We start from the raw sequence: 14,174 nt of genomic DNA, 5'->3' as shown, positions 1-14,174 counted from the left end.
TTTGGCTAGATAGTGTATGGATATGCATAGTGGAAAATATCCAGTAAAATCATTTTTTTAAAAAATAAATAAATTACAAAATACAATAGGGTAAAGTGTTAAACTTTCGTAACACCAGGGTACGAATTATACATAACAGACTTTTACGTTAAAAATGTCACACTTCCGGTTGACACCGGCACTGAACCGTAGTTACCATAGCAGCGCCTCTATTTTGGCCCTTTCAAGATGGCGGCCGGGGTAACTTCATTCGATTCGAGCTCGTGTGTATCTTGTGAGCGAGATTTACCTGGATTTCAGCCCGTATCTTTTTCCACTCAAGCGGCACGGAGCACTTTACTGCCCGCGGAAGTTCAGTTCAGTCGCTGCTTCAGCAAACTAATAGCTCTGCGACCCTCTGACAGCCCGGGCTTTAAAACCGAACTGAACCTGCTGTTCGACCAGCTGATCTCCGAAAACTACAGCAGCAGCTTCACACATGAGAACACACGACCACAAGTACTTCAACATTTCACTCACTTACTTTATACTCTGTTTTTTCCTCTTTCTCTTAAAGAACACGGCTAACTAACTACAATACATACTCGCAACAGGGCCTCAACCTGGATCCACACTGCACACGTGTCACGTTATATAATAATAATAATAATAATAATAATAATAATAATAATATATCACAGTACTGAATATTAACATCAGTTACTCATTTTGGTTAAACCTTTTGCTTTATGCCAGCCTCAGATCCCTCTTGATTTCAGTCTCCAAATACGGAATAGTATTTCACAATATCTTTGTGAAATGATTTTTTTCTGAAGATTGCTTTCACCTTTTCATGACAATGAGAGCGAACTGACTTTATATTAAAGCAATCGTGTGATATAAGGTGCAAGAATATACCGTTTATTTTGCCTACGTACTGAAATCTGAAGTCGCGTTACTGGATTGTACAACAGAGAAACCTTGGCATAGTTTTTCCTCAATGGAACAGATTTCATATTCAAAAGAACAAAGTCTTAGTATTAAGGAATCGTCCATCTTATGGTGCTGCTTATTGTCATTTTATGGCACAGATAATACATTAAATTGTTTTCGGTGAAAAAACGTATGCGGTTGAACAGTCTGTCCGTTTATAGGGACGTTTCATACAAACACCGGTCCGTCATAAGATTAACGCTATTGAAGGGTGACGTGAATAACATCTGTGATCCTGTCGAGGGCTGGGATGTATTAGGCGGTAAGTGAAGAGTCATTTGACGTGTTGGAGGCAGGAAAAATGGGCAAGCGTAAGGATCTGAGTGAATTTGACGAGGGTCAAATTGTGATGGTCGGAGTATTTCCAAAACGCCAGGTCATGTGGGGTGTTCCCGGGGACGCCGCGGTTCGTACCTACCAAAAAAGGTCCAAGGAAGGGAAACCGGTGAACCGGCGACAGGCCTCTGTGTCCAGCCATGATTTCACACCAGGTCTAGAGCTGTCTACCCAGCTGGTCTGTTCGTGTGTTTGTCACTCTGTAAAATACCGAGTTTATTTCCCAAAGTCGTTTGCATCTGGAAATGACATCGAGGTGAACATGAGTACCTGAGGACGTCAGACACGCGTTCACACCACACACCGGACACTGTTGAGTCATGTTAAGTCTCTAAAATAGCGACCTGTTCGCCAAATCGCTGACAGTAAAGCGTTCACTCTTTTTGTCCTTTGCAGGATGTGTGCGCGCTGCTTGTGCACGCGAGCCGGTTGGTGCCTCACAGCCAAGAACACCTCGTTGTCAAACTGTGCCAGTTGATTCACCAGCTTCTGAACCAGCTACAGGTACGTCACGGTTGCAAAGAGACGAACGTCGCTGTGGGTGGCGCGGTGGGAAGCGTTGCCGGATCACAGGGATCCTGAGCTCGCGTTACTGTCTCTGTGGAGTTTCGTATGTTCTCCATGTGTCCTCTGGGTTCTCCGTTTTCCAGTGTTGCAAATTCCTGTCTTGTGCCCGATGAATAAACATTGATATTTAGTTCATCCATTTTTTTGTGAAGACTTGGACGTTGCTTGTTCGTAGGTTATTGTGGACGAGCAGGCGTTGGATGCTCTCGTGTCATACTGTATACGCGCTGTGCACACGTGCAGCACATGGACACACCCAGAGGTCCTGCTCGCGCTCTCCTCGGTACTGTACGCCAATGGAGCCAAGTGTCAACGGGTAAGGGGTATTCAATCAGTCTTTGAATCTTTGAGTCTCTATATGGACGTTATTCTTGGTTGAGTTTTTTTTTTCGGTCGGAGTGACCTGATAGCTTAGCTTGCTCTTATTCCTTCAGCACCTTCCAGATCTTCTTGGGCGGAATGGTATTCTTGTGAAGTATGGTGACCCGGGTCAGAGTGACGTCGAGCTCCGACGCTCTGCTGTACACTGCATGGCCAACCTTTGCATCTGGTTAGTTACATCAAGTTCAGAGACTTATACAAAAGCAAAAATGACAAATATGTGTCTATTCCTAATAAAATGACTACATAGATATGTCAGAATGTATTTATCATGTGGTGTCCCTCAGGGCTCGGTTCTGGGTCTGCTCATTGTCTTTATTTTTGCGCCCGGCGGAATTCATGCTACTGGGAATAAGTTGTAGAGAATGCACATTATAGGCTCTGTCTCTGAACGCTTAAAGAATCTAGTGAGCAAACCAGATTACTTTCACCTTCACAATATCACCTTTGACCTTCAATCGACCTAACGGCTTATACGTGACTGTATGTCGACTGGGTATCTGGTTTACCCAAGTCTTAAGTCTTAAATTTGTCTAGAATTTGAACACACTAGGAAAAGGGATCATATTACACAAGCCTTTATATCACTTCAGTAACCTTTAGAATTGATTTTAAAATCCTTCTAGTTTTCAAATGTATAATCCTCTTGCTCCAGACTAGCGGTCGACCGGTCGTAGATTTTACAGATACCGATAACTGAAGTTGTGTCGTATCTGCCGATAACCGATTAATCAACAGAAGCATAACACTCAAGGTAAAATTTTGCTAAACTTTATTACAAAAATAAATAGTGCTGACTGTACCATAAAAACTATACTTTTTGAATATATATGAACTATTAAAAAATATTAAAGTAAATAAAAGATATACATCCAATCTGAACACTCCAAATAACAAATAAAACTAGAGATATCCAAAAAACACTTCAAATAACACAACAAAAGTTGTCAGTGATAGTTTTTATTTCGCCTCTAGAGGCCGCTCTCGTACCATATAACGCAACTGGGAAAAACCATTGCTGTGGATTTTTGCCCATAACCGACAGTTCCAGCAATTATTCTGCAAAACCGATCAGTCGGTCGACCTCTAGACCGGACTATCCGAGTGAAATGATTAAGAGATAAGCCCCGTCTAGAACACGGTCGACCCGCTGGTCATTTCTGGAGCTTGGCTAAAATGTGCGGATAATTGAAATTCTGTTTAACAGTAATAATGAGACATAATTACTTGTGTGTCTGTATATTAAATGAATAAATGTAAATGTCTATGGCAGTGTTCCTGGTAATCCCTTTTTGGAAGAACCGTACAAAGGAGCGTGTTACAGAATTTTCCTGCAGACTCTTCAGTCACGAAAGCCGCCCGGCGTGGAAGATCTTGTCTTCTGTACGGTCAGTGATTTCCTTCAAGATTTTGTTTAACTCTGTTTAAAACCATTTTTGTTCCTGGTGAGTTTTCACTCTGTTTTTATCCCCCCCCCACCACAGTTGTTGCAAAGTGCTCTAAAGGGGATGCAGTATTTCCTGAATTGGGGGAAATGGAAGGCCAGTCCTGATCAGGACCTGGGCTCGCTGTTAGCTGTACTTAAGGTAACACAATACGAACTGATAGATGTATTAAACAATCAGTCTTAGTATTAGACTCTTCTCATGTGGCTCGTGGAGCATCCTGATACATTTTGGCCACAAGCTTACGAATCTTGAAGGTGCCCTCTCTGATTGGCTGTCTGTCCTCCTGTTTCTGATGGGAAATCAAACAGTAAGCAAGATATACTGGAGTGAAACGGCATTCTTTCACACGTGCGGTGTTTAGTCGGTTTTGAATCGAGCCGAACGTGTCGTGTGTTTTATTTTGCAGGCGACGTTTTGTTGGTAGATGCGAGCTGTTAAATGGGGCCACAGGGGCAGAGCTGTAAAGTAAATAAACTGTGGATGTGATACACAAAATGTTTCAAAGGACTTACAATCCCCTCTGAAAGTATTGGAACAGCGAGGCGATCCTATTGCTTTCGCTTATACGTTTAAGACGATCCGTTCCTATACTTTTGCTCACCTACAGATTGGGTGCTCTGCCACCAGACGTGCCACGTTTTAAGTTGCTTAACACGTCTAGATGTAAATATCCGGAAAGGAAAGCTGGAACTCTGGTCTGTCGTCTCGTATCCATCTTTTGAGCTCAAACCCAAATGTCTTCAATGTATAGCGAAAGCGATAGAACCGGCCTTGCTGTTCCAATACTTTCGGAGGGGGCTGCGTTTATATAATTATCGAATTATTTCTTTAGCACCTTTTGTGTGCTTTAGATTAGATGTATTAGACTTCAAACAAGACAGCTGGAAGTAACCTAGCGTTCTTAAAGCGACGGTTCTGGCCGAAAATGACGTTTCCACAACTGATCCTTCCTGTATCCTAAATTCCCAGCATGCCTAAATCATCACGTTCGACTCAAAGGACATTTCTTCGTTAAGCAACAGCATTTTAACATGAACAGCGCCATTAAAATAGCGTAATATGTGTGTGTTTAAATGAAATTGGTAGAGTATTATCATCCTAACATTCCCACAAATTTAAACACATTAAACTTGTATTTATTTATTTATTTATTTATTTATTTTAAACCAACGTTTACGCAAACTTTAAACCTGCTCTACCTGAATCTGATGCTTGCATTGGCCTATGTATTGAGGAAGAAACGGATTCTGGCGTCAGGTTACCTGCTGTGATTTATTTTTAGCTCTGCAGCGTTCATGGCCATGTTCATGGATAAGTGTCGGAATACAGAGGAAGCACATCAGCGAGTCTGTGTGAGATTACATAACCTTACATAACGGTGAAAGCAGCGTTGAGGCGAGTGTGTGATGATTTGAGCATGCAACAAAAGACACGGTGTGAACAACAGACACCACGTACAGTACGTGACACCACTTAGCTGATTATGAACGACATTTTATGTGTTTCTGAACTATCCCTTTCATCGCTCGTCGGCTTTTTAAAACGCTAGTACGAACGGACATTGCTAAGATGTTCGTTTTTGAGAATAATGTAATGTATGCGTTTTAGCCGAAGGTCGTAGATAACCCTGAATTTATTTCTCGGTTAGAAATTCATGTTTCATGGATTGCCAGGGATAACTGTAGAGATGCCCGAGGTTCTGTACCCGGCGCCTCTCCCTCAGTACGACGCCGTTCCTGTAACCGAAGCCGAACCTGCGCAGGACGTGCCAGCTCAGAAGAAAACACCTGCGGTATGTTGGAGACCTTTTTTTTTTTTTTTTTTATCTAAAGGTTACTGTGGTGTAATTTATTGCTTGGCTTTAAAACCGCTGCCTGGAAAATGGGAACCAGAGACAGTCTTTACGCTTCACCCTGTCCAGACCCAACAGAATAAAAAGCGGAAGTCTCGCGGGAAAGGGAAGAAAGCTAGAGCAGAAGGGAAGACGGATGACGGAGCAGAGGAAGGTGAGGACGAGGAGCCGAGTTCGAGGCCTGTCAGGAACGGAGCGAGTGGAGGACCAGGACGAGGGGAGCTCCAGATCGTCCGGCCTCAAACGCCTACCGAGTTTAATCTGCCTCTCCAGCCAGGTTCAGGCCCTCAACTCTACCCCTCCTGGAAGAAAGGGAGCTCTGACTCGGAGTTCTCCGATCCTGAAGGAGGAATGGCGTCCAAACTCAGGTTTGTGCCAATCGAACCAGTTAAAAATAAATAAATAAATAAAGCTGTCCCTAACGATTTTAATAGTGAATGAGGGATGTGTAGCACAATAAGCTATGTTTGTAGCACTGTGCAAACGGCATCACTAAATCATCAAACAATCAGTAATATAGTTAACCATCTCTAGCATTTTTACTTACATGATCTCATCGCGTCACATAAGAGTTAGGGTTAGGGATAGGTAAAGTTCATCATGACAAACTTTGATGTTGGCTTGCCCAAGTCGGTCTGTTTCATAAGCTTGAAGATGAAAGATAGAAAGAAAGGCAGACAGACAGAGAGACAGACAGCTACTGGTAGAAAGACGTGAGCGAGTGATACAGGTAGATTGATAGAAAGAAATACGGAGAGAGAGAGAGAGAGAGAGAGTGTGTGTGTGTGCTACCGGTAGACTGATGGAGAGATGGATGGAGAGAGTGAGAGGCCTTGATGGACAGATAGATGTAGTGGGAGTCTCTGTTGTCAGAGTGAGAGGGAGGAGAGTTTTGGAAGCTCTAGTAGGAGTAGAGTTTAGACATTTTGGTTCTCAGAATAATAATAATAATAATAATAATAATAATAATAAGCTCAAGCAGTAGAACAGAATGTTGGCTTCGTGAAGCCAAAATAATAAAATTGACAGGAGGAAGAAGGATTAAAAAAAAGCTTATTTGTTATAGTGAATGATAATAGTCAGATAGTGTCAATCAGTGTTTCGCAAACACGCAGAGCGTCATAGTAACCGTTAGCGACGATTGAATTTGTAGTTGCACTGGTCTTTAAAGTTGTCAAAGAATTACAAGCTGCTCTTTTAAATCTTTACAGAAACGCTATTATTCGTGTCGTTGTATGATAGTTCTATAAAACGATTTTGTCGATGTTCTCTTTGTCGTGTAGGCTGTACCTAGCTCGAGTGCGACAGAGCGCTCTGCACTGTTTCCTGGCCGTGGTGAAATGTGTGGAAAAGAGGGCTTTGTACGGATACTGGTCCTCCTTCATCCCTGACGCTCCAGGCATCGGAAGTCGTCCTTCGCTCACCCTGGTCACCATTGCTCTTAAAGACCCGTCCCCTAAGGTAGCGCGGCACGCTAAGCAACTTGGAGCTAATTCGGAGTTTATTTTGTAGAAGACGAAAGCATATAAGGAAACTGACCGCTCATCCAGCTCTGTGGTTCCACAGGTGAGAGCGGCGTCGCTGCAGGTTCTCTCCGCACTTCTAGAAGGTTCTCGGCAGTTTCTCTCGGCAGCCGAGGACACCGGCGCACCCCGGCAAGCCTTCACTCCGTTCTCAGCCACGCTGGCTGCCAGCTTGAGGGAGCTGCATCGCTGCCTTCTGCTCGCACTACTAGCCGAGTCTTCCTGTCAGACCCTCACGCAGGTCATAAAGGTAACATCACGTGAATAGCGGGAGCGTGAGATCTGGATGCATGTCAAATTTTAGCAACAAAAAAAAAAAAACAAGTCTAGCTCTAGCGATCGAGCAATAAAGCTTAAGAACACCATCAGTAGTGTATATGGTTTTTTTAAAAAAATGAATTACAGTTCAAATGCGTCTTTTTTTGGCGCGAGTCGAGTAGTATATAAAGCGATGTGTGGTGTGTCCCAGTGCCTTGCCCACTTGGTGTCCAACGTACCCTACAGACGCTTAAGACCGGGTTTGCTCAGCCCTCTGTGGAAACAGATTCGCCCGTATATCCGGCACAGAGGTGAGTCAGCCGCGCTCACCCACTCACACGGTGTGTAGAGAGCAACACAAGTATCATCACGCTATAAAACACAGAAACAAAAGGTCACATAATGAATCATCTGATGTGTTTAAAGACGCATCTGAAGAGTGTTTATGTTTACATGTTCAGTTGTAATCATATGCTCTAGACAAGCTGCCACTTAAATAAGAGCTACGTGAAACGTCAATGAGAACAATGCTTTTTATGATACCAGACTTAAGTGTTACATTAATCTTCCAGCATAGTTAAAAAAACAAACAAACAAGAACAACGCAATATAAATAATAACACTGCCGACATTGCTTTGGTGGAGATACTTTATGAGTCTCGTGATGTCACTGTGCAGATGTGAACGTTCGGGTGTCCAGCCTCACCCTGCTGGGAGCGATCCTCTCCTCTCAGGCCCCGCTGCCTGAAGTGCAGCTCCTCCTGAAACAGTCTTCCTCTGGAAGCAGAGAGAGAGATGCTAACACTTCTGCAGACATTAAGGGGGCAGAGGAGGCTCCGTGCTGGTTGCTGCAGGTGTGCGTGGCTCTGGTGACTCAGCCGAGAGAGGATTCCTGCTCCGACAGTGACACAGGAGGAGCGACCTCTGGCTCACTGGAGCCTTCACCGGTCCGGCTCGAGGCACTTCAGGTGAGGCGTGAACAGGGACGATTATAGAAGACAGGGTTGAGTGGATTTGGAGTTTAGGGTGTTTATTGTTTTTTTTTTGTGTGTGTGTGTATGTGTGTTCCTCAGGTCCTGGCACATCTGGTGAAGGGCTACTTCTGTCTGGCTCAGGCGTCTCTGCTGGAGTTGGGTCAGCTCAGTGCTCGCTGTCTCCGAGAACAGGACCCGTCTGTGCAGTTACATGGAGCGAAGGTGACGCTCTCTCTCTCGGTCTGTCTGATCACTGATGCAAATCGACCGCAAATTCTTCCCGCACCCTTCCAAGTGACCGGAGCTAGATATGACCTAATAACATTTAAAAAAGAATTTTTTAATGGAGTCCTGCGCAGAGTGCAAAAATTCCTTCATTCGTTCGTTCGTTCATCTTCAGCAGTACGTACTCGATCCGGAGCCAATCCCGGGAACACCGTAACGAGGCGAGCCGGAAATACACCCCGGATAAGACCTGTGTGTAAAGATAACGAGTTTTAATTTGGCTTCATATTGGTACAACGTGAATCTCCATCACTCATAACAGTCTGTGTATTTCTCCACCGTTCTCTCTCGCTCCTCGTCGATCCCTTTCTCACTCCGGCTCATAAAGCTCAAATTTCTCGTGTGTTTTTGTAGCTGTTGGAGGAACTGGGCACAGGAATCATCCAGCAGTACAGAGCTGATCCCACCACCTCGGAGAGTGTCAGTCCTGTACCAGTGAGCCAGGTAAGTTAGCACAGGAACTGTCTAGGAAAGAAAAAAAAAAAAGGAGTCATAATGTTAGTGTTAATGAGTGTGGTGGATGTTTGGTACAGGTGGTACAGTTCTGGTCTGAGGTTCTGACCGGTCCGTTGATCGGAGCCTTACAGAACGAGCAACACCCGACGTTACAGACTAGTGCATGCGACACGCTGTCCTCCATCTTACCACAGGCCTTCAACCAGCTTCCGGTGAGTGTCTTATATTCATGGCATTTTTTGGTAGACGCGCTTATCCAGAGCGACTTACATTTATCTCATTTATCTCATACAACTGAGCAGTTGAGGGTTAAGGGCCTTACCCAAGGGCCCAACAGTGATAGCTTGGCAGTGCTGGGGCTTGACCTTCTCCTGACCTTCTGATCAGTAACCCAGAGCCTTTAACCACTGAGCCACCACTGCCCCTATGTTATATCTGTCAGGCAGTCCCTCCAGGATTTTGCGAACGCATAAATTAACGAACGCAAAACCGAGCAAACGGCGCTGTATTCGGAGAAGTTTGCAATTTTTTTAAATAAACGATCACAGGTTTTTCGACACGAGTACCGCCGAAAGGTCTCATTTACCAGCAAACGTCACCGTGCAAAACAGTTTCGTGCGTTTGCAACGTCGCCAGTTCAAGTAGTTTTACGCAAAAACGAAGCACGAAAAACTCCGCAAGTTGCGCTGCAAATTTTGGAGATATTAAAAAAGCCGCAGCAAAATCGAGCGTTTTTTTTTTTTTGGCCACAACGATCACAAAAAAAACCTGCTATGTGTTATGTGCTACGCTCTGTGTGTGTGTGTGTGTGTGTGTGTGTGTGTGTGTGTTTCTGAAGGACAAGACTCAGGTTCTGTGCATCACGATATTGCTCGGGCTGACGTATAGCGAGAACTCCTTGGTGAAGGCGGCAGCGGTGAGGGCTCTCGGTGTCTACATTCTCTTCCCCTGTCTCCGAGAGGTACGATGTGTTCATCGCAACACCGAAACCTTCCTCCTCTTCACTCCAGTCAGTTAGGGATTAGAGAGAAACGTGAAAAGCTCTCCGATCCCTGCTGTGAGTACAGATCTGGCTCTTCATCTGGCACTCTTCTCTGATTCTCAGGACGTGATGTTTGTGGCGGACACGGCTAACGCCGTCCTCACAGTCCTGGACGATCGTTCACCCAACGTCCGTGCCAAGGCTGCCTGGTCGCTAGGCAACCTCACCGACACACTCATCGTCAACATGTAGGAGACTAATACATTTGCATACTTTTGGTATCATTTGATTTAGTCAACCGGTTTTGACGTCTGTAAGGTCTGTCTTTTTTTTTTTTTCTTCATGTATTCAGGGAGTCTGTTGGACTGGATTTTCAAGCGGAGCTCTCTGACATGCTGCTTCTAAAGATGCTCAGATCTGCCACCCAAGCATCCGGTGACAAGGACAGGGTATATATACGTAGAGCATTTTTTTTTGCCGCCATCAGAAGGGGTGGAGTTTGTTTAGAGAGAACATGGCTGTACAAAAAAAAGAATCCTGAATACCAAGGAACAGGTCTAAGTCCGGGACAACGTTCTAGAAAATCAATCAGGGTTTGGTTAGAGAAAAAATATCCAATACTTCAAACATCCAGCGGAGCAGCATTATATCCATTAACATCCATTTTTTACATTTTTATTTATTTAATTTTTTTAAACAAATTTTTTTTTTGTAATGGTGGTGTTATTATTTTGTAGGTAAAGAGTAACGCAGTGCGATCTCTGGGGAATCTGCTGCACTTCCTGCAACCAGTGCACCTGAGTAAGCCAGCATTTGTGCAGCCTCTTGATCAGGCCATGAGGGCTCTTATAGACACAGCCAGAGGAGATGCTACCATGAAGGTGCGCTGGAATGCCTGCTACGCTCTGGGCAACGCTTTCCAAAACCCTGCCTTGCCTCTGGGTGAGTGTCCAGACACGTATGTTTAGAAAATCCACGAATACTGTGCTGCGTTTGAGTAATACATTACAAAAGCCTACAATTCTAACAGGGGTGTGTAGACTTTTTTTATTTTATTTTTTTTTTTACATCAGCTGTACGTCTTCTGACCGAAACGTGATTCGATTCCGAAGTTAAGCCCCAGCCTATGAGGATTTGAGTTGTAGTGCACGTTTTGCCCGTTTACGTCTTCAGGATCGAACTTTGCGGAACTGTCAGTGGGAAAGCGTGAAAGGAGCACTGCCTCTTCGTACTTGTTGCTAATGAATCCCAGACTCAGACTGTAGAGTCCGAATTATTCACACCCTTCATGCAAATGAGCCCAAATTTCTGTCACACGCAGTAAGGTTAAGTAGTGCATTTTTTTTTTCCCGCGAAACACTTTGGGGAGAAAAAGCAGTGTGTGTATGTGAACAGACTCCGCTGACAGAGTGTGAGACCAGGAACGGAAAACGAAAACATTTCAGATATTCAGCTTACAGTAATCTCTGTTCTCATCACGATTTCCTCAGGCACTGCCAGCTGGTCTACAGAGGCCTACTCTGCTCTCTCGTCCATCGTCACGTCCTGCAAGAACTTCAAAGTCCGCATCAAATCCGCCGCCGCTCTCTCCGTCCCCGCTAAACGGGATTGCTATGGAGACGAGCATCAGTTCGCTGAAGTGTGGCGAGCCTCGGCCCGAGCTCTCGAGCATAGTGAAGAAACCCAGGATTTTCTCGAATACCGCTACTGCGCCAGCTTGCGTTCCGAGCTCTGCCACACTCTCCTTCACCTCCTGTCCCTGTGCCAAACCGGAGATCTGCCAGCCATCGGAGCGTCGCTGAGCGGCCAGTCGAGACCCGCGCTGCACGGCTTCCTGGTTCATCACCTCACCGACGCTTCTTCCGTTTCTGGCCGCGAGATCATTGCCGGAGAAGACGCAGGACGCCAGACGGAGCCTACAGACAGACCTAAGCTGCTGGATCAGACCCTGATCAGACTGAAGGAGCTGGAAGGGGATATTCAAGCTGGAAGCAGGTCTGATCTTGACATGCTGATTAGATTCCTGGAGGATGTTCTGAAGGCCTGCAAAGGGATGAAGGTGTCAGATGGAATGGATATGACGCAGACGAGCGATAACTCGCCGTAGAAGCTGTTATCAGACGCGATCATGTAGACGTTACAGCGATAGGAATTGAAACATATTGCTGCTTTGGTGTATTTGCCATTCATGAATGCAGAATCGTAATGAAACTCGCTTTAAAGATAAATTAAGATGTTTAGGATATATATTTTACAGCTTTATTTACATTCGCCGTTCACTTTATTAGGAACACCGGTACAGCCGACCACTCATTCATGCAGTTATCCAATCAGCCAATCACGTGACTGGAAAAATATCTGCACTACATTTTTCCCGATCTTCAGTTGTCCGGTTTCAGTTTCTGTAGCTTCAGATGCTTTTCTGCTCACCACGGTTGAGCTCGAACCAGTGAGAATGGCCATTCTCAATTCAAACCGCAGAGCCTGTAGTTTTCTTTGTGAACTGTAGAGACTGTTGTGGGTGTGAAAATCCCAGGAGATCAGGAGTTTCTGAAAGACTTAAACCAGTCAGTCTGGTACCAGCAACCATGCCACGGTCAAGGTCACCGGGGTCACATTTTTCCCCTCATCCTGATGTTGGATCTGAATGTTTTGCCCTGTATCTGCGTGATTTAATGCATCACACTGCCTCCACATGATGACCGGCTGATTGGATAATTGCATAAACGAGCAGGTGCACAGGTGTTTCTTCTTCAAGCGTATTCAATCGCACACGCCAAGTCCGACACTGTAAATCACAGACGATTTCATCCAGCAGCCTGAACTCTGATGTTTTTAATTTCCTGCTCAGTTTTTTCCAATCGGTGTTTTCGTATCGTGACCGTAAACCTCAGATGGAAATGCGAGGATACACTGTAAACAGCTTACCCTAAATACACCCAAGCATTTTGGCTTGTCTCAATACCTGATTGACACGTACTATTAAATCCCCGGCAAGAAACAATAAAGTTTTTTTTTAAAAGTTAGGTTCGTGTTTTTGTATTTGTGTATCTGAGATGTGCAACATGACGCGAACACCAGAGGGCGATGTAGAGCTGTGAGTTTTCAAGCTTAAGTCATTTCATTACAAAACGTTTTATCATGAGAAATTAAAGATAAACTGAATAAATTGTTTACCTCTCACCATTTAACAATAGGTATTAATATTTAATGGTTTTAAGTATTCCGTGTATCTTACGTTTGTCTTATTTATTAGCATTACAAACTGTATCTGTGAAGACGTTTTAACATTTCTTAGTTTATTCAGATCACATTGTGTTTTTTTTTTTTAATTATTTTATTCTTTTTATTATTATTATTATTATTATTTTTTGTTATGCACCGCATATAATGGAAAACTCAACATGGATGAAAAGCTCATTCCGGTTAAAGCTAGAACTGAGCTGGAGAAACAGAAGTTGCAGTAAAGTTCCGGCGCTATGCGTCACTCCATTCGGCAAAACGGTAAACAAAAAGTTCCTTTTTGTGGATTTTTTTTGTTGACAACAGGTCTATACGGGGCTGGATTTTAGTCTCTGTGAAAACACCATAATATATTCACACCCACACACACACACACACACACACACACACACACACACAAACTACAGTTATGTATTTTTATATTAACATATCCTTAATGATGTTCTTAAATATATTTAAACAGCAATATCATTAAGACATTTTCCTTCATTTTTAAGATTTTCAACGGTGCAAAAGTTTGCCTTCTATTAAGACAAAATTAATTAAGAAGGCAAAGAAGTTTCTTGCGAAAAGCTGGACATTTCATGCAATTGATTAAACTCATATTCCTTCATTATCCCGAGTAACACAAATGGTCACATGGTGGATTCTTAAGTATTGAAAATATTAATAATGAATGCATCCAAATGATCTTTTCAGCGTTTGCATGTCCCCATAGAAACCGTTCAGTTTTTAGAACAGCCTCCAAACTCCCAGGTTTAATATTTGGACACCTCTCTGACACATTCCTCTTACTCTATCTGTTAAAACGTGTTCTTATATTCATTTTTAGATTTCCAACGAAACAAAATTGAGAAATATCGTTATCTGTGTTGCTTTGATTTTTGGATCTGAGAC

The 14,174-nt window shown here is 43.8% G+C and overlaps 1 protein-coding gene across 1 annotated transcript; it reads left to right on the top strand.

The window, feature by feature from the left end:
• Positions 1–67: 67 nt before the first annotated feature.
• Positions 68–13,060, top strand: heatr6 (HEAT repeat containing 6). The gene is made up of 20 exons (XM_053649202.1): positions 68–498; positions 1,705–1,812; positions 2,051–2,191; positions 2,310–2,425; positions 3,530–3,644; positions 3,741–3,842; positions 5,353–5,496; positions 5,626–5,924; positions 6,840–7,017; positions 7,123–7,329; positions 7,549–7,648; positions 8,016–8,305; positions 8,411–8,533; positions 8,951–9,040; positions 9,130–9,264; positions 9,891–10,013; positions 10,158–10,282; positions 10,387–10,483; positions 10,772–10,976; positions 11,525–13,060. Exons 1-20 carry the CDS (start codon positions 229–231, stop codon positions 12,139–12,141), a joined length of 3,585 nt encoding a protein of 1,194 aa, XP_053505177.1. The 5' UTR covers positions 68–228; the 3' UTR covers positions 12,142–13,060.
• The last annotated feature ends 1,114 nt before the right edge of the window (positions 13,061–14,174 follow it).

This window comes from Ictalurus furcatus, chromosome 18 (genome assembly GCF_023375685.1).
Source record: "Ictalurus furcatus strain D&B chromosome 18, Billie_1.0, whole genome shotgun sequence".
In the NCBI taxonomy this organism is placed as follows: Eukaryota; Metazoa; Chordata; class Actinopteri; order Siluriformes; family Ictaluridae; genus Ictalurus; species Ictalurus furcatus.
This window is presented reverse-complemented; position numbering and strand designations above follow the sequence as displayed.